Source organism: Alexandromys fortis, unplaced genomic scaffold, assembly GCF_014885135.2.
Source record: "Alexandromys fortis isolate MF-2015 unplaced genomic scaffold, M_Fortis_MF-2015_v1.1 scaffold_0, whole genome shotgun sequence".
Lineage (NCBI taxonomy): Eukaryota > Metazoa > Chordata > Mammalia > Rodentia > Cricetidae > Alexandromys > Alexandromys fortis.
In genome coordinates, this window is record NW_026067949.1 from 22,224,687 (window position 1) to 22,251,417 (window position 26,731).

Consider the following 26,731-nt stretch of genomic DNA (forward strand, 5'->3'; position numbering starts at 1 on the left):
TTCCCTAAAGGAAACAATTAACTAAAAGTAACCCATAAAATATGCCATAGCCTTCCTGAAAAGCCTAACATATCACATTGTAAGTACCTTATGGCACAACTCGGAATGTTGTTGGAGTGCCGAGATAAGAGCATGATGCACTCTGATGGATGCCAGCGTCCGTGGTGTAGAGCGTCTTTCCTGAGCGTAAACCACTCAGCGACAGAGAGTCTCTTTAAAGCTCTGTGTATTTAGCTAAAGTCTTAAATATAAATTAATTCACTGCGATCTTTTTCTTCCAGGGGTGATTATGTAAATGCTTTGGCTCATTACGAGAAAGGAATCACAGGAGAAAATAAGGTAACCTTTACCGAAATACAAAATACGCCTCGTGCTCCAGGAGTGTGTTTTCTGTTCATTTTCAAACCCAAGTCTCTCTTGCATTGTCGTTCTTCGGTGTCTAGCAGTGAGCTAAACTGTCCAGCTTACTAACGGCTTTACGAGAAGATGCTTAAGTTCCGTTAACCTCACAAAACTAAAGGGGGCGAAAGATTTTTATTTATTTTTATTTATAATGTTTGCCATTATACCCCAGATATGAGCTCCTAATGAAGATTGGAAGTAAGATTTTTCTTTCATCTCATTTATAGGCCAGTGTACTGAGTAAGAAAAATTGGTGAAAAAGCATGGCACATCCAAAGACCGTCTGTTAGATGCTCTTAGCTTAAAGGGGCGGTGTGCACTGACCGGGAAAGGCTGTGCAAGGCTGTGCAAGGCTGTGCAAGGCGCCACAGCTCTGCACACAACAGACCCAGGTTGATCTTTACCTGTTGATTCCTTTTTTTTTTTTTTTTTTTTTTGTTTGTTTGTTTGTTTTTTCGAGACAGGGTTTCTCTGTGGCTTTGGAGCCTGTCCTGGAACTAGCTCTGTAGAGATTCCTTTTTTTAAGTCCGTATTAGGGACATATGTGTCACAGGCCAACTATAATTCCATAAGACTTTTGCTCTTATGACATTTCAGTAATTACTGGGCTGGAGAGATGGCTCAGTGGTTAAGGCACCGGCTGCTTTTCCAGAGGACCCAGCATCAAGCCCCAGTACCCACATGGTGGCTTACAATTGTCCTTAACTCTAGGCACATGTGGTCCACAGACATACATGCTGGCAAAACACCCATACACATAAAATAATAAAATAAATTTTTGATTAAAAATTATATCTATTTACTTTCTGACTGTGGCCTGGGAGGAGGGGGCATATGCCACACCCTATAGATGGCTGTCAGATGACAGCTTATAGATATCTCTACCATAGCAGCTCCAGGGGAATGGAACTCAGGTCCTCAGGTTGGATGGCTACCTTTACCCACTGAGCCCTCTCACCAGCTACTATCAACATCTTTGTTTGGTTCATTCTTTATACTATCAAATACAGTAGCAAGTAGCTATATGGCGGTTTGGATTGTTAGAATGAAGTGAAATCCTACTCCCCTTTTCATGAGCCGCATTTCAGACGCCCGGTAGCCCCTGGTAACCATCAGCTCGTGTGCTAATGGGAAGACAGACGACAGTGCTGCCGTTACAGGAAGCTCAGTGGACACAGCGCTGTGGGCAGAACCCAGTCTGACACAGCATTTCTCTAGAAAAGATGAGTTATTCAAAAAGATCTTGCCAGGTATGGTGGCATATGCCTGTAATCCTAGGAGTTGGGAGGCTGAGACAGAAGGATTGCTTTGAGTTTGAGGCCAGCTTGAATTACTTAGCAAGCTGGGTTTTGTTTTGTTTTGCTTTGTTTTCCTGAGACAGGGTTTCTATGTGTGCTTGGTGCCTGTCCTAGAACTAGTTCTTATAGACCAGGCTGGCCTTGAACTCACAGAGATGCCTGCCTCTACCCCGAGTGCTGAACTCACAGAGATCTGCCTGCCTCTACCCCGAGTGCTGGGATTAAAGGTGTGTGCCACCACCACCTGGCTGATTTAGCGAGTGTTAAGGTTAGCCAGAACACTAAGAGACCCTGTTGCAAATATGGCAAGTTCAGTAGTAGTTGTTAATGACTTGAACAGTTGTAGATGATGTTCTGTGTAATCCTACCTAGTACAGAGATCTTCAGTTTTATTAATGACTTCCTCAATTTTATTTATTTGTAGCATTTATGCTGTAATAACCAGTATGTTACTTCTAGATAGGATTTTATATCAAGAAGCATAAAACAAGGCATCCTCACAAGGAATAGCAAAATTTCCTGCTAAGTATAAAAGGTCAAGACCTCTGAGAAGAAAAAAATAACTTTGTATTAATTGATTTTTTTAAGTGTTAATTTCAAAATTGTGAGTTTCTTAAAACAGTAGATGAAAGTAAATCTGAAAACGACAGAGGAGAGGAGCCTGACCTCTGTGCTGTGTTAGAGGCATTGCCTTGCTATTGCAGGAACACGATGAAGTGTGCCTGGCTGGAGTGGCTCAGATGTCCATAAGGATGGGAGACATCCGTCGTGGGGCTAACCAAGCCCTCAAACACCCCAGCAGGGTCCTTAAAAGAGACTGCGGAGCCATCCTGGAGAACATGAAGGTACTCCTTTGTCTTCATAAATATCCATGTGGCCAGGTCATAGCAGAGTTAGTGTCTTACGTTCCCTTTATTATTGTAGCAATTTTCAGAAGCCGCCCAGCTGTATGAAAAAGGCCAGTATTACGACAAAGCCGCCTCTGTCTACATTCGCTGTAAGAACTGGTAAGGGCTGGCCAGTTTGCTTCCAAATAGCTTTGGAACGGGGTGTGTCTGGGCTCTCCCCGTCTCTGCCGCTCTTCCTACTGCCCAGGCTGTTCTCTCACTTGGCTCTGCCTCCCGTCTCTGTTGTTATTACACAGATGAGTTCACATCCATAGCTGCTTCCCAAAGAGCACCCTAAATCAGATATAGTACTGAGAAAAGAAAATCCTTATTTCCCAAAAGAGTTAAGGCAATGCCTTCATCTTCCCTCCCTGTTGGTGAGGGAGGGGGATCAGGAGAAAAGGCCATTAAATCTGGTTTGTGTCTAGGAGTCAAGACATTTGTAAGCTCATAGCTGCCCCTGGAAAGGAGAGCGAGTTGTGGGCAGCTAATTCCACCTGGTCGGGAATGGTGCTGATCTTGTTCTCAACTCTACCTTCCTAGGGCAAAAGTTGGTGAACTCCTGCCTCATATCTCCTCTCCAAAGATCCACCTGCAATATGCCAAAGCCAAAGAGGCGGATGGAAAGTAGGTACAGTTCCCCACGTCTGTAAAACCTAAGCGAGCACAGGCTTGATAGGTTAGCCATGTGTGCAGACACATTAACACATTTAACACGGTCCTAGTTGGCTGAAGTACTGGACTGTAAACACTTCTGCCATGGCAGACCTGTATGTGTGAGATACAGTCTGCTGTCTCTTTTAACCAAGGCTCAGTACTGAAGTTCTGGCACAATATGGCATGAACGTGGTAAGAAAGATGCTCGGGATGCAGAAGGAGCAAAGAATAGACACGTGGATCCCATACTGTTTAAGCCACAGTGCAATCCTAAATATAGCTATGTACAAAAATGTCTACAACTTAATAGGCACAAGAAACTAAAAACCACTACTAGGAAAGGGGGCTAAAGAGAAAAAGGCAGGACTCCGAGGAGGAAATACAAAATGAGCTGCCTTCCTGTGAACACTGGAAGTTCCTCCCCGATGGTAGTGCAGGCATGCCACCATATTTGATGCTTATTTTTATTTTGAACTAACAGCAAGTATAAAAATGCCCTTGTTGTGTGTGGCTGATGGAAGTGTAAATTTCTTCAGTCTTTGGAAATTAACGTCAGAAGTGTCTGTTAAAAGGCCTTAACAGATAACCTCTCTTAAGGGGTTAGTAACACCTTCCACTTTTAGAAAAATAACCTTGGGAAGTAGATTGTAACACACACTTAAAAGTCATGCTGAAATTGGAAGAGCAGAGAGGTAGTCTGAACTGAGAAGTCCTGAGTGCCATCTAGAGGTGAGCACGCAAAGGTTTTGTATCTTGCTGTCAAAGCTTTCTATCATTGTGAAGCAGTCTGTAATTTCTGTTTTCTAAAAGGATTCCACACTGCTATAACAATCTTCCCACTGAAAATAAAAAACACAGCAGAATGTACACAAGTTGCATTCTGTTAATTCATAGGAAAAATTAAACTTATTATTGGTTCCTTACACCATTTATACAACCCCTAAAAAGGCTGTGTTTTAGTAGGAGAGTACCAGGTGTTTGATTCTGAAGGAGAAAGACGTTCAGGAGAACAGAGCAACTGCTGTCACCACAATAGGAAATAGAAACGTGGACCCGCATTTGCTGGCTCCCAGCATTTGAGAGCCTGCACCTGACCCGCATCGCGTCTCTCCCAGGTACAAAGAGGCCGTGCTGGCTTACGAGAATGCGAAGCAGTGGAACAGCGTCATCCGCATCTACCTGGACCACCTCAACAACCCCGAAAAGGCTGTCAGCATCGTCAGAGAGACCCAGTCTCTGGATGGAGCCAAGATGGTAGCCAGGTGATGGCACACTTGTATGTTTGGACCGCCAAAAACCAAGTGTAAAAGAAACACACACACACACACCATCAAGTGTATAAAGTCCTTTTCTGTTATTAGCTCTAGACACTGTAGTGCAGTGATCGTTGCAGTCAGCGTGTGTGAATGTGTCGAGCAGAGTATGATCCAGAATACAGCTATGGGATGAGTTTTTATTTTTACCTAGTGGAAAATATTTTGTTTTATGGGTCCTGGTATTTGTTAGTTCTCTCATTGCTGGGATAAACTACCTACAAAAGCAGCTTGGGGTTTTATTTTGGCTTACATTGATGAGAGAACTGTCGGTCACACAGGGAAAGAATGGTGGGTAGCAGGTTGCAGGAAGCTGGCACCACATTGGGACCAGATGGCATCGGGTCAGGAGCACAGACAGGTGGATGCTGGGCGCAGCTCCCCTTTTCCTTTTACTCAGTCTGGGGTCCTAGCCCATGGAATGATGCTGCCTCACACTTCAACCCACCTTAGAGACTGCCTCAGACATGCCCAAAAGTGTGCCTCCTGGATGATTCTAGATCCTGTCGAGTTGATGAATTTGACCACCACAGTCAAACTTGCCACGAGAGGCCAGCTAACTAATGTCCTTTGTCACAGGTTCTTTCTCCAGCTTGGCGACTATGGGTCTGCCATCCAGTTCCTGGTCCTGTCCAAATGTAACAATGAGGCCTTCACCCTGGCTCAGCAACACAACAAAATGGAAATCTACGCAGACATCATTGGTAAACGCCGTTGTTTCCCTGCGTTCTCATAAATATTTCATTATCATAGATAGCGACATTGACTCTTATAATCGAAAGCCTAGATGGATGTACATACAAGCACTCCTGTAGAGACCTAAGCCATGTATGCACATACATTACTTGCTGGGTTTCAGGCTCCCTGCAGCCTAAAGGTGAGGTAGAATTATAAGAGCAACCATCAGAAATGTGGGGTCAATTACAAGAGAGGCCACGTTTCCCAAACCCTGCTATTTATCAACCACAAGTGGTGAGCAAGACTTCATGAAGGCGATGGGAAACGCAGGATGATCTTAGACAATAAAACCGTTTTCAGGGGCTGGGGAGATGACGGCGATCATCAGGTTTCACGCAGGTATTTTACTCAGTGACTGTGTATTCTAGGTTCTGAGGACACAACTAATGAAGACTACCAAAGCATCGCTTTATATTTTGAAGGGGAAAAGAGACACTTTCAGGCTGGAAAATTCTTCTTGCTGTGTGGCCAGTATTCACGGGTTAGTATTTGCCAAGGAGACATCCCCGGACCCCACAAGAGGATCATATGTCTACCACCCAGCTCCCAAATAACACATGGAGACTTGTTCTTATTTATGATTGCCCAGCCTTAGCTTGACTTGTTTCTAGTCAGCTTTTCTTAAATTATCCTGTCTACCTTGTGCCTCTGGGCTTTTACCTTTCTCTGTTTCTATATATCTTTTCTTTCCTTCTTATTCTGTGGCTGGCTGTGTGGCTGACTGGCTGGCCCCTGGCATCCTCCTCTCCTCCTTTTCTCCCTCTCTTTATTTCTCTCTCTCCTTCTATGTATTCTCTCTGTCTGAGAGCCCCACGTATCCTTCTTCTGCCTTGCTATTGGCTGTTTAGCTTTTTATTAGATCAATCAGGTGTTTTAGGCAAGAAAAAGAACACAGCTTCATGGAGTTGAACAAATACAACATAAGAGAATATAAGACATCTTTGTATCATTAAACAAATATTCCACAGCATAATGAATGCAACACATCTTCAACGAATATTCCACAACAAACATGCTAAGCACAAACCTCCCAGTGAGCCCCCACCTCACCCTTCAGAGCCATCTTTGAAATCCCCCCTTCCACACATACATACACAGGCTCCCTAAACCCTCTCCCCGCCCCATTTATTCAAAGTACCATTAACCTGACCTGGAGCCAGGTTTCCCTGCTTCCAGTTACATAGTCCGCAGCCTAGTCTGCATAATGAGTTCCAGGCCGGCCAGTGCCACACAGTGAGACCCTGTCACCAAAGAATGAAGGCAGAGACCGGGAACTGTGCAGGCCCCTGGTTGAGATCAAGACACGCCTCCATTTAGTCTGTGTTAGAGTTGACTGCCCAGCGCACGTGCCTCATGAATTCTAACTGCTCCCACCTCTCCTTTCAGGCACTAAAGCACTTCCTGAAATGCCCAAGCTCAGAAGATAACATAGCAATAGAAATGGCGATTGAAACTGTAAGTAAACGCTGGACTGAAACTTTGAAGGATGCTAATAGTTTATTTGGTGTTGGTTTTAATTTCTGATGACCTTACCCGGAGCCAGGAATGTAGCTCAGTTGGTAGAGTGTACTCAGGAAGCCCGGGGTCAATCCCAAGCATCGCATGGTGGTTCATGCCTGTAATCCCAGAAGATGCAGATAGAAGACTCAGGATTATCCTCTGCTACATAGTGAGTTAGAGGCCAGCCTGGGCTACATGAGACCCCTGTTTTAAAGCCAAACAGAACCCGGTGGTGGTGGTGCATGCCTTTAATCTCAGCACTTGGGAGGCAGAGATAGGTGGATCTCTGAGTTTGAGGCCAGCCTGGTCTACAAAGTGAATTCCAGAATGGCCAAGGCTGTTTGAGAAACCCTGTCTCAAACAGAAACTTCCAAATATATGCAAAACTTCACCAAGCCGTACAACAAACTCCCGTAGCCATCATCTGAGTCGACAGCTGTCAGCACACGTCTTTATTCACACCCTAACCTCTTTCCAGATCTCTCCTTCACATCAGAATACACTGTCTGAATTAGCAAAAGAAGATCCTGTGGGTCGCCCTTTGGGTAAAACTTGCTCATAGCAAATGTTGCTACAGCGCTCCCTGTCCTGGAGGGTGCACAGGTGGCCTAGGCATCTCCCATAAACCCACGCCTGTGTAGCTCTCACACCAAGTGTTAGAGCTTGTCAGGAAGTCCCCGCATTCTGAAGCTGATGTGTTCCCAAACTGGAAACTCGCTGGGCATTATGCTGACGCTTGAAAAGTTTCTTTTCTCAGGGTCCAGGGAGGAGGTGGCTCCGTGGGTAAGAGCCCTTGCTGTGAAGGCCAAGGACCTGAGTTCAAATCCTCAGCACCCACATAAAGGCCAAGCATAGTCACATGCACCCGTAGTACCTGCACTGGAGGTGAGGGTAAGACAGGTAGATGCCAGGAGCTTGCCGGGCTGAAACGGCAGCTTTGGGCTCAGTGAGAGCCCCTGTCTCAAAACCGTAAAGTGAGACCAATAGAAGAAACCCGACGTCTTCCATTGGCCTCTGCCCACAGGATGCATATACACTACACACACACACACACCAAATTTTGAGTTCAGATTCTCAGATTAGGATGCTTAGCCTGCGTAAGACCCAGCACTTATGCTCAAAATATAGAGCTGTTTGAAAAGTGTGTTAGTCGCCAAACTTGAGAGAGGTTTTGGTGGCAGTATTGGTAATCCTGGGTTGGTTAAGATTTATTTTTATTTTACGTGTATGCATGTTTTGCCTGCATGTGTGTCTGTGCAGTGCCTGTAGAGCCAGGAGAGAGCATTTGATCCTCTGAGACTGGAGTTCCAGGTGCCTGTGAGCTGTCATGTGGGTGCTGGGAACAGAACCTGGCAGCCAGTGTTCTTAACCCTGAGCCATCCCTCCAGCCGCTGGTGTGTGTGTGTGTGTGTGTGTGTGTGTGTGTGTGTGTGTGTGTGTGATTTATTTATGTGTATATGGGGGAAGGAACCAATAGTCAGAAGATGTTGGATCCCCTGAAGCTAGAATTATAAGACAGTTATGAGCTATTTGATTTGGGTGCTGGGAATTCAACTATGGTCCTCTGGAAGAACAGCAAATGCTCTTAACTGCTGAGCCATCTCTCCAGCCCCTTAATGTTTTTATAAACCCCCAAGAAGTACATTCTCTGTATATAGTGGGAAAGCTCATACTTTGATCCAAGCAGCTAAGACAACCTACAGCTTCTAAGGATGGGATTTTACTGCAGAAGACTACAACCCACTGCTAAAGACTCCAGGCTAAATTGTATTTCAGGTCATTCACATGGATGACCTTAGGTGGTTTTATTCCATTTCCTTAGCAGAAAGTGGTTACCTCTTCTACCCAGCCCTCATATTCTATCTCTGCTAGGTTTAAGATGCAGAATTTATGAGGTTTCTCTCTTGTGAACCAGGTGGGCCAGGCCAAAGACGAACTGCTGACCAATCAACTGATAGACCATCTGATGGGGGAGAGCGACGGCATGCCGAAGGTACAGGAGGCTCTTCACTGCCGGGTGTTCACGCCCAGGCCTGGCCCCTGTCATGACTTTGCAGACCTGCAGGAGTGTCACCGTGTCACCCTGGAAGCAGCCATCCCCACACTCTAGAGGATGCCATGAATGTGCCCTTTAGAACTGACCAGGAACCTGTGCAATAGCCACACCCCCTGATGTAGCCATCACCCCGCCCACAGTTTTTTCTAAACCATCACAGTTTCGTTTATTCTAGGCACTGAGAAAGCAATCATTGAAACTGTTGACTTAACAATGGGCCCTAAAAATTAGAGTGTTTTACTCATATTTTAATTTTAGAAATAATCTAAACATAAGTATAAATCACTAGGTCAGCAGCTAAGAGCATATGTCAGAATCCATGGCTATAGACATCTGTCTGCGCTGTCCTGGTGAGGACAGATGTGATGCCTTAGGAAGTGCCCGGAGCCCTTTGTGTCCCTTTGCCTCTGTGTTCAGAGCCATCTGCTGTGGCACTCTGGCCACTAATGTGGGGAGACATTAGCCCCCTCCCAGTAGGCTATCACCCTTATCATATAGATAAAGCCACTGAGACCCAGGGGGACTCTGGTGACTTGCCAAAAGACACAGTCCCTTGTTTGCTGTCTCACACCCCTCCCATTATGTCTGCTAATTTTAATAACCTGGAAACCAGCCCCCGTTTGGACTTGGGTGGGAATGACTAAGTCTGGGAATTACAGAGAAGACTTGCATCAGTGTTAAGATGCCCTTCCCACCCAGGAGAGGCTGTGTTGGGCAGGATAGAATGTATCAGGTGCCGCTGCTCCATGCCCCTCCCCAAGCCCAGAAGAGGCTGTGTGGAGCAGGGTAGACTGCATCTGGTGACACTGTCCCAGGCCTCACCCTGTCCCTCTCCTTTCACCTTACTGTCCACAACATGAGGACACTGAAGGTTTAGCTGTTTCCTAACCACTTAGTTCAGCACACTAAGCTGAGCAAACTGGCTTTGAAAAACATGGCTCCTGTTACTGGGAGCAGAATGTGGACTGAAAGGCAGTTATAAATCTTTCTCCTCCAGGATGCTAAGTACCTATTCCGCTTGTACATGGCGCTGAAGCAATACCGTGAAGCCGCCCGGACGGCCATCATCATCGCCCGAGAAGAGCAGTCTGCAGGTGCGTACCGAATGGCTTCTGTGGTTCTGGGACCAAGCCAGGGCCTTGCCCGTGCAGGGACAGTGCTTTACTGCCAAGCTGCTTCTCCTGTACCAGGTCCTTTTTTTTTTCTACCCAAACAGGTAATGGGATAAAGCCCAGGAAAGAGTAGCTAACTTCTAGCCTAGGCTTGCTCTGACCCCCAAAGGACCAAATAGATTTTTCTCTTGGATTCAGAAAAGGAAAAATCATTTCCTGTCTGAAGGGATGTAGGTAGCTGTGCTGAGGCCTTCTCTTGCTGGGAAGTTTCTTCTCTTTGTAACCACATCCCGGGAGCTCAGGGGCTACTGAGAACTAGGCCACAGTTTTGCCCTTGAGGATCAGGCATTAGATCAGAAGGAAGAGAAAGAAATTGAATTCAGAATTGCTATTCAAGATGACAAGTGCTAGACTAGAAAGAGAAATATGATCAGAAAGGACCCAGGTCCCTAAGGATACAGGAAGGTTCTGCACTGGGGAGATGGAGGGTGGGGATGAGGATGATGGAAGGACCAGGACCCCTAAGGATACAGGAAGGGTCTGCACTGGGGAGGTGGAGGATGGGGTGAGGGTGATGGAAGGAGATTGGGGTGAAGGAGCAGAGAGAAAGAGATGAGGAGACCAGTGCTCTGGGCAAGACCAAGAAGGGCTGGGAAAGTGGCAGGCTAGATCCAACAGGGCTTTGAGCCGCTGCTAAGGAATTTTCATTTGATCTCACTGCATTTGGGGGTCTTGTTCGGTGGTACTGGGGATAGCACCTCACACATACTAGATATCATGCCAGTGAGCTGTGGGTTTTGCAACCTCAGGGTGTTGGGCTTGGGGGTGAAACTTGAGGTTTTAGAATCCCTGAAAGGAAGACTGATTGGTTCAGGGCCGCAGAATACTGTGGGGACTCTAACCATGGGCCTGAGGAGGAGGCTGAACTAGAAGGATTTGAACTCGGTGCACTGTGGGGGTGACCTCTAAGGCACCACCGTTTTCCCTAGAATGACTCATCAACAAAAGCAGAAAAGGCTGTCGCATTGCCATATGGTTGAAGGCTGTTAGGAGCATGACTAACGGCCCAGCTTGTGAGGTGAGGGTCTCAGGTCTTCTGCAGTAACACCTTCTCCTTTTCCAAGGGAACTACCGGAATGCACATGATGTTCTCTTCAGTATGTACGCAGAACTGAAGTCACAGAAGATCAAAATCCCCTCAGAGATGGCCACCAACCTCATGATCCTGCACAGTTACATACTCGTGAAGGTGAGGCTGGGCCGAGTGGTGTGGGATCTAAACGGGCAGGAGGCCTGCTCACCTAGTGGGGCTTCCTTCCGGTCCTCCAAGCTTTAGAACCATTCCCTGCATCTCTATATTCTCAAGTAGCAAAGCAGCACAGGCCAGCTCCAGTGTGGTGCCATTTTATACCAAAGAGCAAGAAGAAAGCAGGTACAATAGATCATAAAAGGAGAAGCCTGGAGACAGCGGTGGCTTCCTCCTGGGGAATCACGTGAGGCAGGGTTGAGAACACTAAAGCCCATTCAGGGGAGGAAAGATGGGTGCAGACTTTGCCGTGTGTGTTTCTCCAGGTTTGGTTTTTATTGTTTTCAACACAGGATCTCCCTACATAGGCTGGCCTATTTATTTCTAGTTGTGATGTGGAGCCTTTGTTTTTCTATTTTTTATGTATGTATAGATTGGGATTGAGCCCAGGGCCTCACACATAACAGACAAACACTGTACCTCTGAGTTGTATCCCATCCCAGTATACTGGGGTTTGTTTGCTTGTTCTGTTGTTGTTTTAAAAGAGTCATGATGTTATTCCCGGCTGGCTGGAACTTACCATGTAAAACAGACTGGTTCTGAATTGTGGCAATCTTCCTGCCTCTGCCTCCTGTCACCAGTGCCAGGAATATAGCATGCACCACCATGCCTGGCTTCTTTCTAAGATTTATTTTTATTATTTTTAATATGTGTGTATATGCACAGTGTAGTGCCCACAGAAACCACCAGCATCGGATCCCACTGGAGCAGGAGTCATGATCCACCCCACTGGTACTGGGAACTAAGTCAAGTCACTGAGCCCTCACTCCACGCCCTCCATATGTATATTATACACTTAGGTCTTTGTAAAGATGCAAACAGGCTTCAATTAACAAATTTTCCCAAAATGTCAGTGCTACCCGAGTCTCTAAGTCAGTTGTCTGTCCAGTACAGCGAGCTCATTCAACCTTGATGGACCCTCACAAAGTTAAAAGGATTTGAATCCTAACTACCAGCTAGTTAAACGCAGCTCCACAGAACTTTCTAGTGGCGGGACTGTTAGTGTTTGTGCTGACCGGTATGGTGGCCTCGTCTGGCTGCGGAGCACTTGGCAGGGAGCAGGCACAGCAGGCAGAGTGAACTTTTAACTTTACATAGTTAGACTTGAGTAACCACGGTAGACTCACAGGCCTGAAACACTTATTATAAAGAGTAGGCATTTAGACCCCAACATTCAGCCCTGGGAGTGTACCTCCCTTCAGGGCATCCAGGGGACCAAAGGCTTGGGAATCTCAGCTCAGTTGTCTGGGCCACAGGCAATGAATTGTTTGGGGAAAGAAAGCGCGGATTGGAGCTAATATAAGGCTGCAAGAATGAATGACATCATTTATTTCAGATTCATGTTAGGAGCGGAGATCATATGAAGGGGGCACGCATGCTCATTCGAGTGGCCAACAACATCAGCAAGTTCCCGTCCCGTAAGTCCTGTCTTAAGGGCGCTCAGCGCTGAGGCGTGCACTCCCCACAACCGGTGCTGTCATTTACCTCCACAGCAACCCAGAAAGTGGCAGGCTGGGGTCCCAGAAACTCTGCAAGGCTCAGCCCACAGTAGTGCAGACACTAAGGTCTATTATACCAAAGGGAAAAGGGCGGCGGAGAGCAAGATGACGGGGGGGGGGGGGGGGGGGGAAGCCCAATGGAAACCAAGTGCGGACAGACGCTTTTGAAAGTCCTCTGTGCATGACACGGAACCCAAGTCATAGCATTGCGAGGTCTGCAGCGTGTGTGCCAGGAGCACATCAGATTCCACCCAGGGTTTTCACTAGCAGTTTGTCGCACAGGACCGTCCTGCCTGGCAGGTCAAAGGGAAGTAACATGTGCCCAAGATCACAGTGTCTAACACTGTCTCTGCTACTTTCAAGCCTGGCTTCCGGGAAAGGTCCCTTTTTCTCCCAGACCTGTTTTTAGAACATTCTTAAATGAACAGCCTTCTTCACAGTGTGACAGCTGTCAGCAAACTTGTAGAGAGCCAGATGTTACACATCTTAAGCCACTTGGTCTGTCACTCGTCAGTCACCCCATGGTGTGACTGGGGCTGAGCTCTGATGGAGCTTTAACTCCTGGACACAGAAATCTGACGCTCATGTGGCTTTAACACGTCACACAAAATATTACTGTTATTTCTTTCAACTAGTTCCTGGGCCGTACAAAAGTCAGAGGCCAGACTCGCCACCCTGGCCTCTCTGGGTTTATTTTTGAGCTGTGGCTCGTGTGGCCCAGACAAAGAGTGCACTCAGCTGTCTCCTTTCTGCTCCCTGCGTGTCCTGCAGATATCGTGCCTATCCTGACATCGACTGTGATTGAGTGTCACAGGGCGGGCCTGAAGAACTCTGCTTTTAGCTTTGCGGCTATGCTGATGAGGCCCGAATACCGCAACAAAATTGATGCCAAGTACAAAAAGAAAATTGAAGCGATGGTCAGGTGGGCAGAGCACCCATTTCTACTTTCCAAACACATCTTTAGGGTACTTTTCAGATGGAACTTCTAATATACATAGGCTCCGTAGATAAAGTGGGTAGGGGCAGAGGTCATAGCTGACATTTACTGTCAACCTGACTGAATTTAGCGTCACCTAAGAGACACACCTTTGGGTATGTGTACAGGGTGCATTACCCGCCCCTAATGCAGGCTGGAACCCAAGCCGGATAAAAGGAAGAGTGGGTGAGCTGAGCATCTCCCTCTCTGCGCTCCAGCCGCCGCCCACTCCTACATGACAGGCCCTGTGAACTAGGAGCCCAAGTAACTGCTGCCTCCCCTCAGGTGACTCCTGCTAGGCATTTCTGTCAGTAGAGGGGTAACTAATAATAGGGGATAGAAGCAACAGGAACCCCACTGATGTCTGAAGCCAGAACTTATGGGAACCATACACAAGGCATCGTCGACCAGGGATGGTGCCCCTGTGTACTGATGCCATTTTCCCAGGGCCGTCCAGAGCATACGGGGCACCTCTTCCCTCAAAGCTGTGAGACAGCTGCCACATCTCCATTCAAGGCAGGAAGAAGAGAGAATTAAGGAGCACATGGGTCTTTAGCCACAGAAAGCCGCCCTATGAAGCATTCTGTCAAGTGTGAGCAGTGCTGGTTTGGCAAGAGGAAAATGGCTCTTAGACAGCACTGTCTGCCGTAGAGAGATGAACAAAAGCATAGATGTTCTCAGCATGGAAACTCCACATTGGCACAGAGCACTGCCAGCAGAGCCTCCAGATGGAAGCACTGTGATGAAGGCAGGCCTGGCTTCCTAGAAGACTCTCCTGTGCCTGTTCCACAGACCCTGCACGGCTGTGTGGAACACATGGCAGAAGGTCTCTCCTCGTGGCAGTCAGTAAGCAGAGAGAGAGACAGACGAGAGGCCAGGCCATGACATTCTACAAAGAAATGCTCCCTACCCTTGCCCCACAACTGACTTCCTCTTTCCGCAGTTCCAAATCCCCAGTCATTCAGAGCCTACATGATCAACACTTCCCAAAGGGCCTCTCTGAACACGGCTGGCAGAGGGCACACCTTCAGTACACAGCCCAGTGTAGGGACATTGTCTCCTAGACAGAAGTAGAACACTGGGAATCTACAAAAGGAGAAATCAGTTGTATCTCTGTACTACTTAATCAGAGTAGTGAGAATATAACTGGGCCCCTTGACGCAGCCAGGCAAGTAATGGCAAGCAGGCTTGAGTGCTGTCCTAGTGAGGGTTACTATTGCTATGATCAAACACCGTGACCAAAAAGCAAGGGAGAGAGGGCTTGTTGGGCTTATACTTCCGTAAATGATCAATATAGTCAGGAACTGAAACAGGGCAGGAACCTAGAGGCACACTGCTTACTGGCTTGCTCCGCCTGCTTCCTTACAGGACTCAGGACCACCAGCCCAGAGGTGGCCCCACCCATCAGTCACTAATTAAGAAAATACCGTACATGTTTGTCTACAGCCCGATCTTACGAAAGCATTTTCTCAATTGGGGCTCGCTCCTCTCCAGTGACTCTAGATTGTGTCAAGTTGACTGACATAAACCTGCCAGCACAAATGCTGGAAATGCCCCCTGGCAGAGCTTTGAGGCTGGTCAACCTAGGGAACCTTACAGTGTATAGGGTAACATGACCGCAAGATGGACGGATGGCTCAGTGCCAACCCTGGAGAGACTTGTTCTCTTCCCCACACAACAGGAGCGGCCTGTAGCTATGTGCTCCAAAACGGCAGCTGCTAGTCACCAGTGGCGTAACTTTTAAAGCAGAATAAGCTTTAAGACCTAGTCCTTTGAACTACAAAGTTAGGACAGCCCACCGGCCTGGAAATGTCTGTTAAAACAGCTGGGTGGTCTTTTCTTGAGTTACACAGAAGGGAGACACAGGGGAAATCCCACAGTGGCCACTGCTGTACCACAGTGAGGAGACAGTGCCACCAGTGCAGTGCTCATGAATGCCAGCTGGACCTGGCCAGTCCAAGTGTGCTCCATCCTCCCAGGAGCTGGGAAGTCTGAGCCCGCAAATAAGTTCTTTCCAGATAATGCCTTTCTCTGCTCACCGCGATGCAGGGAATCAAGTGGTGTTTGTAAATGACACGTGATGCTTTCTCCAGGAGACCGGACACATCCGAGACAGAAGAGGTCACCACCCCATGTCCCTTCTGTCAGTTTCTTCTCCCAGAATGTGAGCTGCTTTGTCCCGGCTGCAAAAACAACATCCCGTACTGCATTGCAACAGTGAGTGTCTTTGTAATCATAATGCCCCTTCCAGTTGAATATTTGATATGCCAGTGTTTCTTCACCTTTGACTCATCTTCCAGAAAACGTTTAGCATGAAATTCCAGGCAGCCGAGGTGAGGTTTGGAGCGCACAGGAATCCAGGAGTTAGGCAGCCGCACACTCAGCAGGCTGAGGTGTGCTCACATGCTTTTTCTGCCACCTAGTGGCTTCGCGACACAGTGCAGTCTGCTCCTTGTAGGCTTGCCTGTGCTTTGTCCTCAGGTCAGCTGCATTGGTGCGAGCACCCCCCCCCCCCAAAGACCTACTCATCAGAAAACTAAAATGTCAAATTTGTTCATCCTATGACTACCATAAGCTATAATATGAAAGATACATTCACATACTGGAATAAAAGGCGGTCTAGTCCCTCTGTAAGAACGAGTCTAAAAGTGGAGCCTGGCTGCATCCTTCTAGACAGATGAAGTAGCAATAGTGTCCCAAGTCAGAGAAACTCTTACCGTTTCCAGGGCCGGCACATGCTGAAAGACGACTGGACGATGTGCCCACACTGCGGCTTCCCTGCGCTGTACTCTGAATTCAAGATGTAAGTGTGCATCCTTTCCCGTCACATAAATGAGTAGAAACAGGCCTTTTCTGGATTCGTCCACTCCTTCCCTTTGAGGGCTCCTGTTTTCTTGGAAGAACCTTGTGACCTCTGAGAGCATTCTTCCCCAGGGGATCTTCCCTGACACAAGTCCTTCTCCTGCCTCAGTGGGCGGAGGCATTAACCCGAAGATAGACAAATAACTCTGCATTATCTCCCCAAACAGCTTACTAAACAGTGAAAGCACATGTCCCATGTGTTCAGAAAGATTAAACTCTAGTCAACTGAAAAAGATTTCAGACTGCACGCAGTACCTACGGACAGAGACGGAACAGTGAGCCACAGGCCCAGGTAAGGCCTCTCCTCCTGGGCCGCAAAGCCCAGGGTCCGCAGCTTAATCCTTCGTGCTGGCAATGACTCCTTCTGTGCAATGTGTAATTCTCAACTGTCTTAACAGACTTATTTATTTAAATGTTAAAGTGATAGTAATATGGCTTCTCAAGTGGCTAAAGTTATTTAGCCAAGTATCATGAATTCTAACTAGACTGATTTACCAAACTGAGCTTCTTTTTAATAGCCCCTTAAAGCTAGAGCCAGCTTTCTTTAAATGGGAGCTTTTCAGTCAACTATTTGCAGTACAAAGTTTGACTTCCAGAGATGTTGAAATCCCAGGGTTTTTTTTTTTTCCTAAGTCTCGCTTTGGCCACACAAACTTGCAGATAGTCCTTCTACCTCATTCTGGTGACAGGGTTTTTGTTCACATGGGATTAAAGGCTTGCAACACCATCCCTCACTTTATTATGATTTCTTTTAAGAAATATCTCTAATTAGTTTCTTAGTTTTCTGAATGTTAAATTTTGTCAATGAATCATGTGATGACAAAGGTTTCTCCCTTTATTCCATTTAGTGGGTTATATTGATAAAATCAACTTTTATTCAGGGGATAAACTCATATCACAACATGGTTTCTAGCCATCCCTTGGCACAAGGACTTTACCCTCAAGTGCAGATACAGGGCCCTGAATCTAACCCAGCAGAATCTTTGAAAAGATGACATCCTCCAGCTGTGCTGCTGCTGGTTGCTTATACCTTTGGGCAGTTACTACATTTTGTCTCAAATCTACACCTGCATCTGTATGCTCTACCACTTGTAAAAGTGAAGCCTTGTTAATAAAGCTCCAGGCTCTCTCCCGATACTGTCATTGCATCAAGGTATTTGGTAGATTACAGAAGCCTGAACTGTGCTGTCAGAGCTACTTGAAGCTATGTCTTCAGTGAGTAGGATGACGCACTGCTGTGGCGTCTCCTCATACAGTAAGAACTGCAGCTATTGCTCCCCGGCTTCCTTCAGAAAAGGAACCTTTGTCCAATTTCAGAAGAAAACATGCGCTCTACAGCCTGCCATGTTCACATCCCTGGCAGTAAGGCAGCTTTATTACTGTTCCTCCTGCTTAACAGCAGTGTCTCCACAGTGTGCCGTGCAGCTCAGTACTGTAGGTCCATAGAACTGGACGTCTGCAGGACTCATGCTCCAGAAATGAGCAGGACAGCACTGAGACCTCCCTAAGGCATCTATTTGTCCCTTTCTTAGACAGCTCCTGAGTAGACAGACGGCAGCTCCCTCAGGAGGCAGTGTCCACCCCGGCAGACTTGAAGAGTGGTCCTTCCTGGATACAGTGACATACAGTGACACGACCTGCTGCTTGCTGAACTCTGTGTGTGTCCTCTTCAAAGTCCCACATGGTGTGTGCTCTGTACCGTTAGTAGTATATTGTAAATATCCAGTTTTCTAATGACTTTTTTATTTAAGTATCTTCTTTAAAATTAAACTGTTGACTAGATATTTGTAATATTTTTCTGGATTTGGATATAGAGAAAGTGATGGAGGAGGTGGCTTGGAGCCCTTATAAAGTCTGTCCCTTAAACCAAAACACCAAAGACAATTCATCTGTACAAAATGCATGAACTAGTATCTGTCTGTCCATTCCGGTGCACGCTATGGATTCCTACTGCAAAATTAAATCATCTGGTTTCCCCTGGAAACATTTTGTTCCCAGAGCACACGGCATACTCACTTGTAGGAAGTCTGTGCTTACCCACACCTTCAGCATGACCTGTGCGGAGCCAGTGTCACCAGTCTCAACAGCCAGCAACTGAGCATCATCAATAGCTTCTCTGGCATCAGAGCATCCCACCTTCACACCTCCAGCTTTATCTGTCTTCTTGGGGCTCACCAGAGGCTGTGACCTCATTAAGCAGCACAACATAATGAGACAGTCACCAGTACCAAGCTTCTTGCTACTTCCCATACCACTGAGGTCACCTGGCATCTGTGTATTCTGGGATTTACAGGCCTCAGCTTTCCCTTGTGAGAACACTCATCCTAGAACTTCAGGGAGATACCCATCCTAGTGTGGACAAGTCATTCTAACTCTAAGAAGTCAACAGATAATGCTATTGCAGTTCTGCCGAAATCTCTCAAAGGAACTAGGGGGACTTGTCTGAGACACAGCATCAATGGCTATGACTTGGTACTCTACACAGAATGTGCAGAGAACCTAGGCAGCGTGGGGCACCACAGGCCACTTCAGGAGCTGCAAGGAGATTCGATCCCAACACAGACATTTAGGTCCGCACAAATGCCAAGGCATTAACACCTACCTTCTTTAATCTGCATCCTTTACGGCATGCTTAGGAGGGCTTCAAAGAGGAATCCAATAGACCACCATTGCTTATCCTGTTGCTATCGTCCTGTATTAAACATCATATAGTCTCTAACTCTAAAAAAATTTATTTTTATAGCTTGTTCACAACATTCATAATTTAAATTATAACTATATTAAATAAGCAAAGACCATTTTTGTTCTGAAAGCAAGCAGAATGCTGGGCCTTTCCTGGAATGTATATTCAACTGAGGGAGGCATCCATCCCCTACCATAGCAGCCAAGTTTCAACAGAGAAGAGAGGGCAGGACGCAGAGACTCAGGCTTAAGCGCAGTGTTTATTTCCATACTGAACCGATCTCCGGGAAGCATACCTTTCACCCTGGTTAATATACCTGCAATGTCTCCAGGACTTGTCTCCTCTCCCAACAAGGCCATGAGTCCTCAAAGGCAGAGCATGGTCCTCATATTTTCTGGCATACACCTCACAGAGGCAGCACAGACCTCTGAACACTTACTGATTTAAAAAGCTAAACACCCAAAGGCCAGGTTACGTCCATGGCCCTAGGGTCCTTCAACAAGCACAGTTCTAGATCTAGCCTGAAATTCCAGTAGGGATACGAGCTCCTCACAGGACAGCATCTCCCAGTCAGAATGAACCTGTGAAGCTGACCCATCCTCAACTACTGGTCTCACCCTGAAGGTTGACTGCAGGAGGACAGGAATGTGTGGCAGTCCAGTGTCTGCATACCCGAGAGGCCTCTCAGCAACTACCTACAGCAGCAACACGGTTAGTGCAGAGGGATGCTGTGATTTGATTCACAGGGTTATGCCAAATATTTTAATCTAATCAAATTAATACGGAAGTAATATACTACCGTAATATTTTTCTGTACAAGATGACAATCTTAAGAATATCCATGCAGTCCATGGACAATCGATTCCTGACGCCTACTTTGCCAGCTTGACAATAAACCAAGAATACTCAGCTCCAGGTGGTGGCTGATTTGTATTAAGGTTTATTTACACAATTTCACCATAAAATAAGAACTATCGAGTTTTTAAAGAAATCAGCCCTGGTCCTTTAACAGCCATGAGGACAAACTGTTAGGCTACAAAAGATGCCTCAGTTCCTCTGCGCCCAGACTTAACTAAAATCTGACTCCAAAGCCTGTGTGCTCCTAGTTTTGGTTCCACACAGTCACTCTGAATCCCAGCACTCTACCTGGGTTGCCAGGGATGGTGCAGGCCGAAGCGTCCTGTCCCCCTCTATAAGAGGAGCATGAGAGCTGGCTAGCTAGCTGTACCATCCTCTATGATGGGACCACCAGGCCACCCCACTGTGCTACTCTGGTAAAGGGCACAGCTTTCCAGCGGGAGTTGAGGGTAAGTGAAACACAGCTATTGGTACTGAACAATGGTTTCATTTCTTCCAACTTCTTCCTTTTCCTTTTTTGGACTCCTTATCTTTGTCTGGTTTTGAAGACTTTGAAGATCCTGTCTTTTTCTGTTGGAGGAGAGACACACAAAACAGTTAATATGTTGATGAGTATATAAAATGACAGCAAAGTCTTTATCTACAACTTAATTAGAAAAGCAAGGTCACAGATATCTACTGCTGTCCGAGAAGCAACAAGCCAGCTCCTTACAGAGAAAACATCTAGACCTACTCAGATCTAGAAATAAGGTGTGCCCCGTGTAAGGCAGTTTTAGGAAGCCAGAATACTCAAGAGGTGGCTTACAGATATGGCAATGTCTACATGACAAGCTTCCCTTTTAATCTCACAGAAGATCTAAGCACACTCATTTTTGTGAAGCGGGGAACCAATCCAAACAAAGGACCTCTATTCCTAGACGTGTGACGCGGGAGAAGAGCGAGCCGCGCACAGGTGAAAGGAGAGAAGGCTGCAGCCCGGAGGCTTGGCAGCTGAGAACAGTAGGCTGACTCCATGCCTCATTCAGATCTTTACTAGCAAAAGACAAAGTGTCAACTTCTGCTCTGAGAGACCATACAAGCAATTCAATGGCTGTAGGCAACACGAATAACCAAAGTGAACAATAGTTTAAAACATTTTTCTGTTCGTGCTATAAAAATGCACTGTGGTATGAAAGCACATACCAAAATCCAAGTAAGTATTAACAGCACCCTTCTGGGGCAGGTGAGATGACTACTCGGTGGGAGATACTTGCTGCACAAGCTTGAAGACCTAAGCTCAGATCAACACACACATAAAAGCAAGGTATAGCAGGTAACACACTTCTCTAAGCTCAGTGCTAGGGAGAGGGGAAACACACACACGTAGATCCTAGGACTCACTGGCTAAGCATCTAGCCAGAGCAGCAAGCTCCAGGTTCAGTGAAAGACCCTGTCTCAAAAACGAAGGAAGACAGAAGAAGACACTTGGAAAACCATACACATGCATACATGTATTTTGCAGTACACATACATGACCATCACTACGATTGCCTACTTTCTTGCTATTTGGCTCCTACACTACTATAAGAAGTTCACGTTATAAATGAAACTGCCAGGCATGGTAGCACACACACTTGGGAAGCTGTGGGTGGCAGAAGCAAGGCAGGTGGATCTGAATTCAGGGCCAGCCTGGTCTACAGAGCGAGTTCTAGGAGAGTCAGGGCTACACAGAGAAACCCTGTCTCGGGGAGAGGGAGAGGGAGGGAGAGGGAGAGAGAGGGAGAGAGAGGGAGAGGGAGAGAGAGGGAGAGAGAGAGATTTAGAAAATGATAAGTGTGTGTGTGTATGTATTTGTGTGTATGTGTGTAAATGAAACCTATCCCATCATCTTCAGTTACAATGAGCAAGACATACTTGCACTTTCAGCTTACCCTGCTACATGCGGAACCGGCCTTATTATCCCCATATCACACAGGAGCAAAGGTCATCTTTGAGGTGCTCCTGCCATAGCTGAACACACTACCTTGATCATGGCATCAGTCTCTATGGCATCCTGCTCCTTCTCATCAGACTGACTGTCATCTTCCTGTGACTCTTCATGGTACTCAGAATCCAGTGCCGGGCCTGTGCTGAGTCTCGATGTCTTTACTGCCTGAAGCGAGTACGGGGTCAGGTGGACCTCCTTATTATAAGCTCTTGTGAAGGCTGCTTTCACCTAAAGAACAGAGGAAAGCGGTTACCGTGAGTGCTGGACAATGCGTTAACATCAGTTAGGCTGAAGCTTTGAGAAGCCCAGGAAATCCCTTTAAACTATTTGCAAAATAGTTACATACATAATAGAACCGGAAGTGCATTCATTCTCCTCTAGAGCTGTGTGCTACTAGAGATCTGGGTAAGCCTTGTGCACACTCGGCGACCACCATCACTCAGCTATGTCCCCAGCGCATAGCATTTTTTATATTATTTATTTATCTGAGAATTTTGAACCCACAGCTCAAAAAAATAAGAATAAGTAGTTAAGACGGGTATAGTAGCACACATCTTTAATTCCAGCACTCTGGAGACAGAGTCAGGAAGATCTCTGAGTTTGAAGTCAGCCTGGTCTTCAGAGCAAGTTCCTAGACAAGGGCTATACAGAGAAACCATGCCTCAAAAAAAAAAAAAAAAAAAAAAAAGAATCAGTGGTTAATCTGTGATCGATACCTAAGTCAAAAAGAGCTCACTATAAGATTCAAGTTGGTCTTGACTAAAACCATGGAAACCGGCACACATGGCAGTAGCACATGCTTGTGAGGAGACAAAGGAAAGGGCTGCCTAGACTAGTGAAGTCAGTCTGGGCAAATTAATGAGACCACGTCTCAAAAAGTTCAAAAGGAGCTGGAGAGACCTCAGCAGTAAGAGTACATGTGTGGTACACAGAACATTCTAGGTTCAATCTCTAGTTCTGGGAAAAGAAAATCAGTCTGGGGAAGGGAAGAGAAGGGAAGGAGGGGAGGGAAAAGAAGAAACAAAAGAAAGAGAAGGGAAGAGAAAAGTTAAGAGAAAAACTTGATAAAAAATCCTCAGGCTGTAAAACACTACATCACCACCTCAAGTTTGCCCCCAAGCTCACCCCCGCCCATCGTCAAGAACATATTGTTTTTGCACCTTACCCCTGTTCTCTTATTATTCCCCTTGAGGTCAAGATAAAAACACAAACTGTAGCATCGAATCCTGTAATTTATCAAATCCTCTGACCACTATCCTAAAACACTGTCTCTGGAAAGCACAGGCCAGAAAGGCAGCAAGCGTTCAGAGAGGAACAATTGTCTAAAGCAACTATAATCCCCTCAAGCACTGCTAGGACAGCAAGGTCATTAAACCATGGACAGTGGATGGTACATCTTACCTTAGGATCCAGCTTGGAAAAGGGACTGGGCTTGCCACCCCAGCTGCTAACTTCCATGATATTCTCGAAGTCTTCTCTCATTAAATAATATGTGTCCATAAGTGTGACAACATGCTGAACTCCTTCTACCCCTTGTGAGGTCAAGGGTCGCACAAGTGCATCTCTGATGTGGGACAGGTAATCCATGTTCACCGTCCTTTTGCTGGAGTAAGTTCTGAAACACACAGAACAGAAGACACACGTCTTTATTTTTTAAATCATGTCAATGACACCCCATTACCAACCCCCCACATTAGATCATCACTACCAGTCAACCAGAGTAATTATTTTACAGCATGTAAATTTCATAGGTCCTTTTAATGAACAGTATTTTGTCCTTAGGAAAACAGCTCTTAGGGCGGTCAGATGCCATACAAGTGGAGAGAAAACCAACTCTATCCTTTGATCGCCACAGGCACTCTCGCATACAGATGTACACACACAACCAACCAACCAGTAACCACTCTTTAACCACTATAGAATACTGCGTTCAAAATGAGTCAATAAAATAAGACATTAATATGAGTCAATGGGCTGAAATACAAAAAGGTTTTAGCCAAATATGGTGGTGCATGCCTTTGATCCCAGTGCTCTGGAAGAAGAGGCAGGGAGATCTCTCTGGTAGTTCAAGGCTATGCTGGTCTACATAGAAAGCTCCAGACCAGACAAGGTTACATAGTGAAAATATCCCTCCCTCCCTCCCTCTCTCTCTCTCTTTCTCTCTCTCTCTCTACACACACACAATTTTTAATTTCAATAAGCACTGTAACTTAACCAATAAACCAGAATTTATAATTGGTTATGTATTTCTATGCATCCACTCTAAACTGCTGATCCACGTCTAATAATAATAAAGTTCAGCAGAACTCCCGCCGTTTGAACAGGGGGTGTTGGGACATCTGGCACTCCCCCACTGTACTCAAAGGCAGTTTTCTCCTTTGCTCTGACTGGAAAGCAAATAAAATACGGGTTCTACTTCCATATTACTCAACACCCCAACAATTGTGCTTAGCCTTACCATAGCCATATCGATGCATCATTCCCAGCCCCAAAATACCAAAGGCAACAGGAAACAGCAGTGAGAGTGTCTACACTTAGAGCCACTCCTGTAGGAGTGAGGGGACAACACTTTTTGGTCTGACTGTAATAGAGATTGTACATGAAGGCCTCCTTTGTACTTCCTCATGTCTATACTTGGAACTTTCCCATCGAGGGCAGGGTTTTGCAGAGACTGCCTGCAAAGCTGCTAAGTGGTCTATGATCCAGGGCAAGCAAGGAAACCGGCTTTGGGCTGCTGAGAACTAGAGTGTTATCAAGAATTAACTTCCTGGGCTGGCGTGGTGACACAAGTACTCCAGAGGCAGACGCAGGCAAATCTCTGTGAGTTCAAAGCCACCCTGGCCTACAGAGTGAGTTCCAACCCAGCCAGGGCTATACAGAGACCTTCTCTCAGAAAAACCAAAATAAAAAATAAAAAAAATAAAAAACCGACCTTTTCTTTCCCAAATACTGGTATTCCCTTATTAAAAGTAAAACACTGAGCAAATGCCTCCATTCCTCATTTTTACAACTGCTTCCAACCTGGCAGTACTGTATCCAGGTGCTTTAAGCTGGGGGACCTCGGCTGGGTGTGGAAGTGACATTGGTGATCCTAGCAAACCCAAAAGAGTCTGTGGCTCCTCCATGCCCCGTGCCACAGAACAACAGCACTTTCAAATCTCCCTGACTCTGACACAGCAGCCTCCATTTTGTAAGGACCTGGGGATGGCACTGTGCCCGCCCTGAGAACCCAGTAAGTCAGTGTTTTAGTCTCTGTGTTAGAGCAGCAAAGGAAACTAAGGTGGAATAAGAGACTCCTGCCATGAGCTAGGAAGAGAGAATTTAGTGAGAACTGGGACATACAGGACAGGAACTGCCCCAGCTTTCCCAGTGACCAGGGCAGGCCCAGAAATGGAAATAGGACTCTTCAGCAGGCTTCATGGTTATCAGCAGATCCTTCCCATGGTAAAAACTTATCAACTGTAACAAACTGTGACAAACTCAAGCACTGTTGAACTTCTTTAAACTTTTCCAAGTATGTTCACTTTCATTACCCGAGTGGCAGCTCCTGTCATGTGCCAATCTGTGTTCCCTATCCCAGATGACTAGGCCAGCTTTCTAGTAAAACAAGTTAAAACTATCATTTCTTTATGAATCCTTCTGGTTCCATATTACCTATTCTGAAGAGCAAAGTTATTCCACTAATACAAACACACTTCCAGCACCAACAAACAGCAGACTTTTAAAAGATGTACACACTTTAAGAATGCTCTCAAATCATGACACATCTGCCATCTGGCTGGTTTTTTAAAAGCAACAGAACTCAGGCCAGACGGCAGGAACTTACCCAGATCATTTAGCTGATGAGCAATGAAATCCAGCCACATTCAAGTGCATACCATCCCTACAGGGTAGCAGAGCGACAGGGATGGCGCTAATCCCGCTTACCTAAGACTCATGTGCAAGGCCAGGTCCTGAACAATCCGGTCATGTTTGCCCGTAGATGAATGCTTCCCCAGCCAGCTTGGGAAGCTGGGAAACTGAGTCATGTAGCCCCTCATCAACTCTCCAGGAAGAACACTGGCATAAATGGCCTGGGGGGAGGGGGGAGATCAAACATACAGTCCAGAATTTAAATTGGTATAAAGTTATTTCTTTAGTGTCGGGGTCCAATGCCCCAACATAAACCATTTTCTCCTCTCTGGACTGGCGTGGAGGCGAGGGAATAATTGAGACAGTTCACACAGCAATACTGGAAGGGAGTCTTAGGCTTTATTTATTTTTGAAGATCACCAGCGTTTATTTTTTAAACATCTTTTATCCCCCAAGGTAAACTAAGGTGGAAGTTTATTAACATTTTGTTTTTGGGGTATTCTTTAGCAGCTCTCATCCCATTGTGAGGTATAAAGAGGGTGGAAACTTAACCCAAATGCAGCATTTGAAGATGGGGGTCACTGCATAGTGACTTAGAGCAGAGAATCTTAAGTGAATGCTAGACACTCCGTAAGAGAAAGAGACCAAGCATACCTAAACATACATACATGCACACATCCGTCTCCTGCCAGGTCAGACCTTGTACCACTCAGCACCAGACACAGGCTCCTCATCTCCCACAACTGTGAGTGCAATAAACTGTTCT

The 26,731-nt window shown here is 46.2% G+C and overlaps 2 protein-coding genes across 7 annotated transcripts in view; one reads left to right on the forward strand and one right to left on the reverse strand.

Annotated features, from left to right (window-relative positions):
* The window catches only part of Wdr19 (WD repeat domain 19), a 60,381-nt gene extending 41,993 nt beyond the window's left edge, over window positions 1-18,388 (forward strand). For 3 of the 4 annotated variants that reach the window (XM_050149950.1, XM_050149952.1, XM_050149953.1), the window contains 17 exons: window positions 282-339; window positions 2,405-2,545; window positions 2,625-2,707; window positions 3,131-3,214; window positions 4,360-4,506; window positions 5,137-5,261; window positions 5,664-5,776; window positions 6,682-6,750; window positions 8,711-8,788; window positions 9,849-9,945; window positions 11,088-11,212; window positions 12,606-12,687; window positions 13,540-13,690; window positions 15,838-15,961; window positions 16,471-16,547; window positions 16,774-16,898; window positions 18,139-18,388. In XM_050149950.1, coding sequence (XP_050005907.1) covers window positions 282-339; window positions 2,405-2,545; window positions 2,625-2,707; window positions 3,131-3,214; window positions 4,360-4,506; window positions 5,137-5,261; window positions 5,664-5,776; window positions 6,682-6,750; window positions 8,711-8,788; window positions 9,849-9,945; window positions 11,088-11,212; window positions 12,606-12,687; window positions 13,540-13,690; window positions 15,838-15,961; window positions 16,471-16,547; window positions 16,774-16,885 — 1,666 coding nt within the window. In that variant the 3' untranslated portion in view covers window positions 16,886-16,898; window positions 18,139-18,388. Of the gene's footprint in view, window positions 1-281; window positions 340-2,404; window positions 2,546-2,624; window positions 2,708-3,130; window positions 3,219-4,359; window positions 4,507-5,136; window positions 5,262-5,663; window positions 5,777-6,681; window positions 6,751-8,710; window positions 8,789-9,848; window positions 9,946-11,087; window positions 11,213-12,605; window positions 12,688-13,539; window positions 13,691-15,837; window positions 15,962-16,470; window positions 16,548-16,773; window positions 16,899-18,138 lie in introns of all 4 variants that reach the window. The other variant, XM_050149951.1, reaches the window with a different exon arrangement.
* Window positions 18,389-19,320: 932 nt separating this feature from the next.
* Window positions 19,321-26,731, reverse strand: part of Rfc1 (replication factor C subunit 1) — a 65,021-nt gene continuing 57,610 nt past the window's right edge. For all 3 annotated transcript variants that reach the window (XM_050149957.1, XM_050149954.1, XM_050149955.1), the window contains exons 22-25: window positions 26,041-26,186; window positions 23,515-23,728; window positions 22,150-22,341; window positions 19,321-20,717 (exon numbers count right to left, since the gene is read on the reverse strand). In XM_050149957.1, coding sequence (XP_050005914.1) covers window positions 20,634-20,717; window positions 22,150-22,341; window positions 23,515-23,728; window positions 26,041-26,186 — 636 coding nt within the window. In that variant the 3' untranslated portion in view covers window positions 19,321-20,633. The remainder of the gene's footprint in view (window positions 20,718-22,149; window positions 22,342-23,514; window positions 23,729-26,040; window positions 26,187-26,731) is intronic.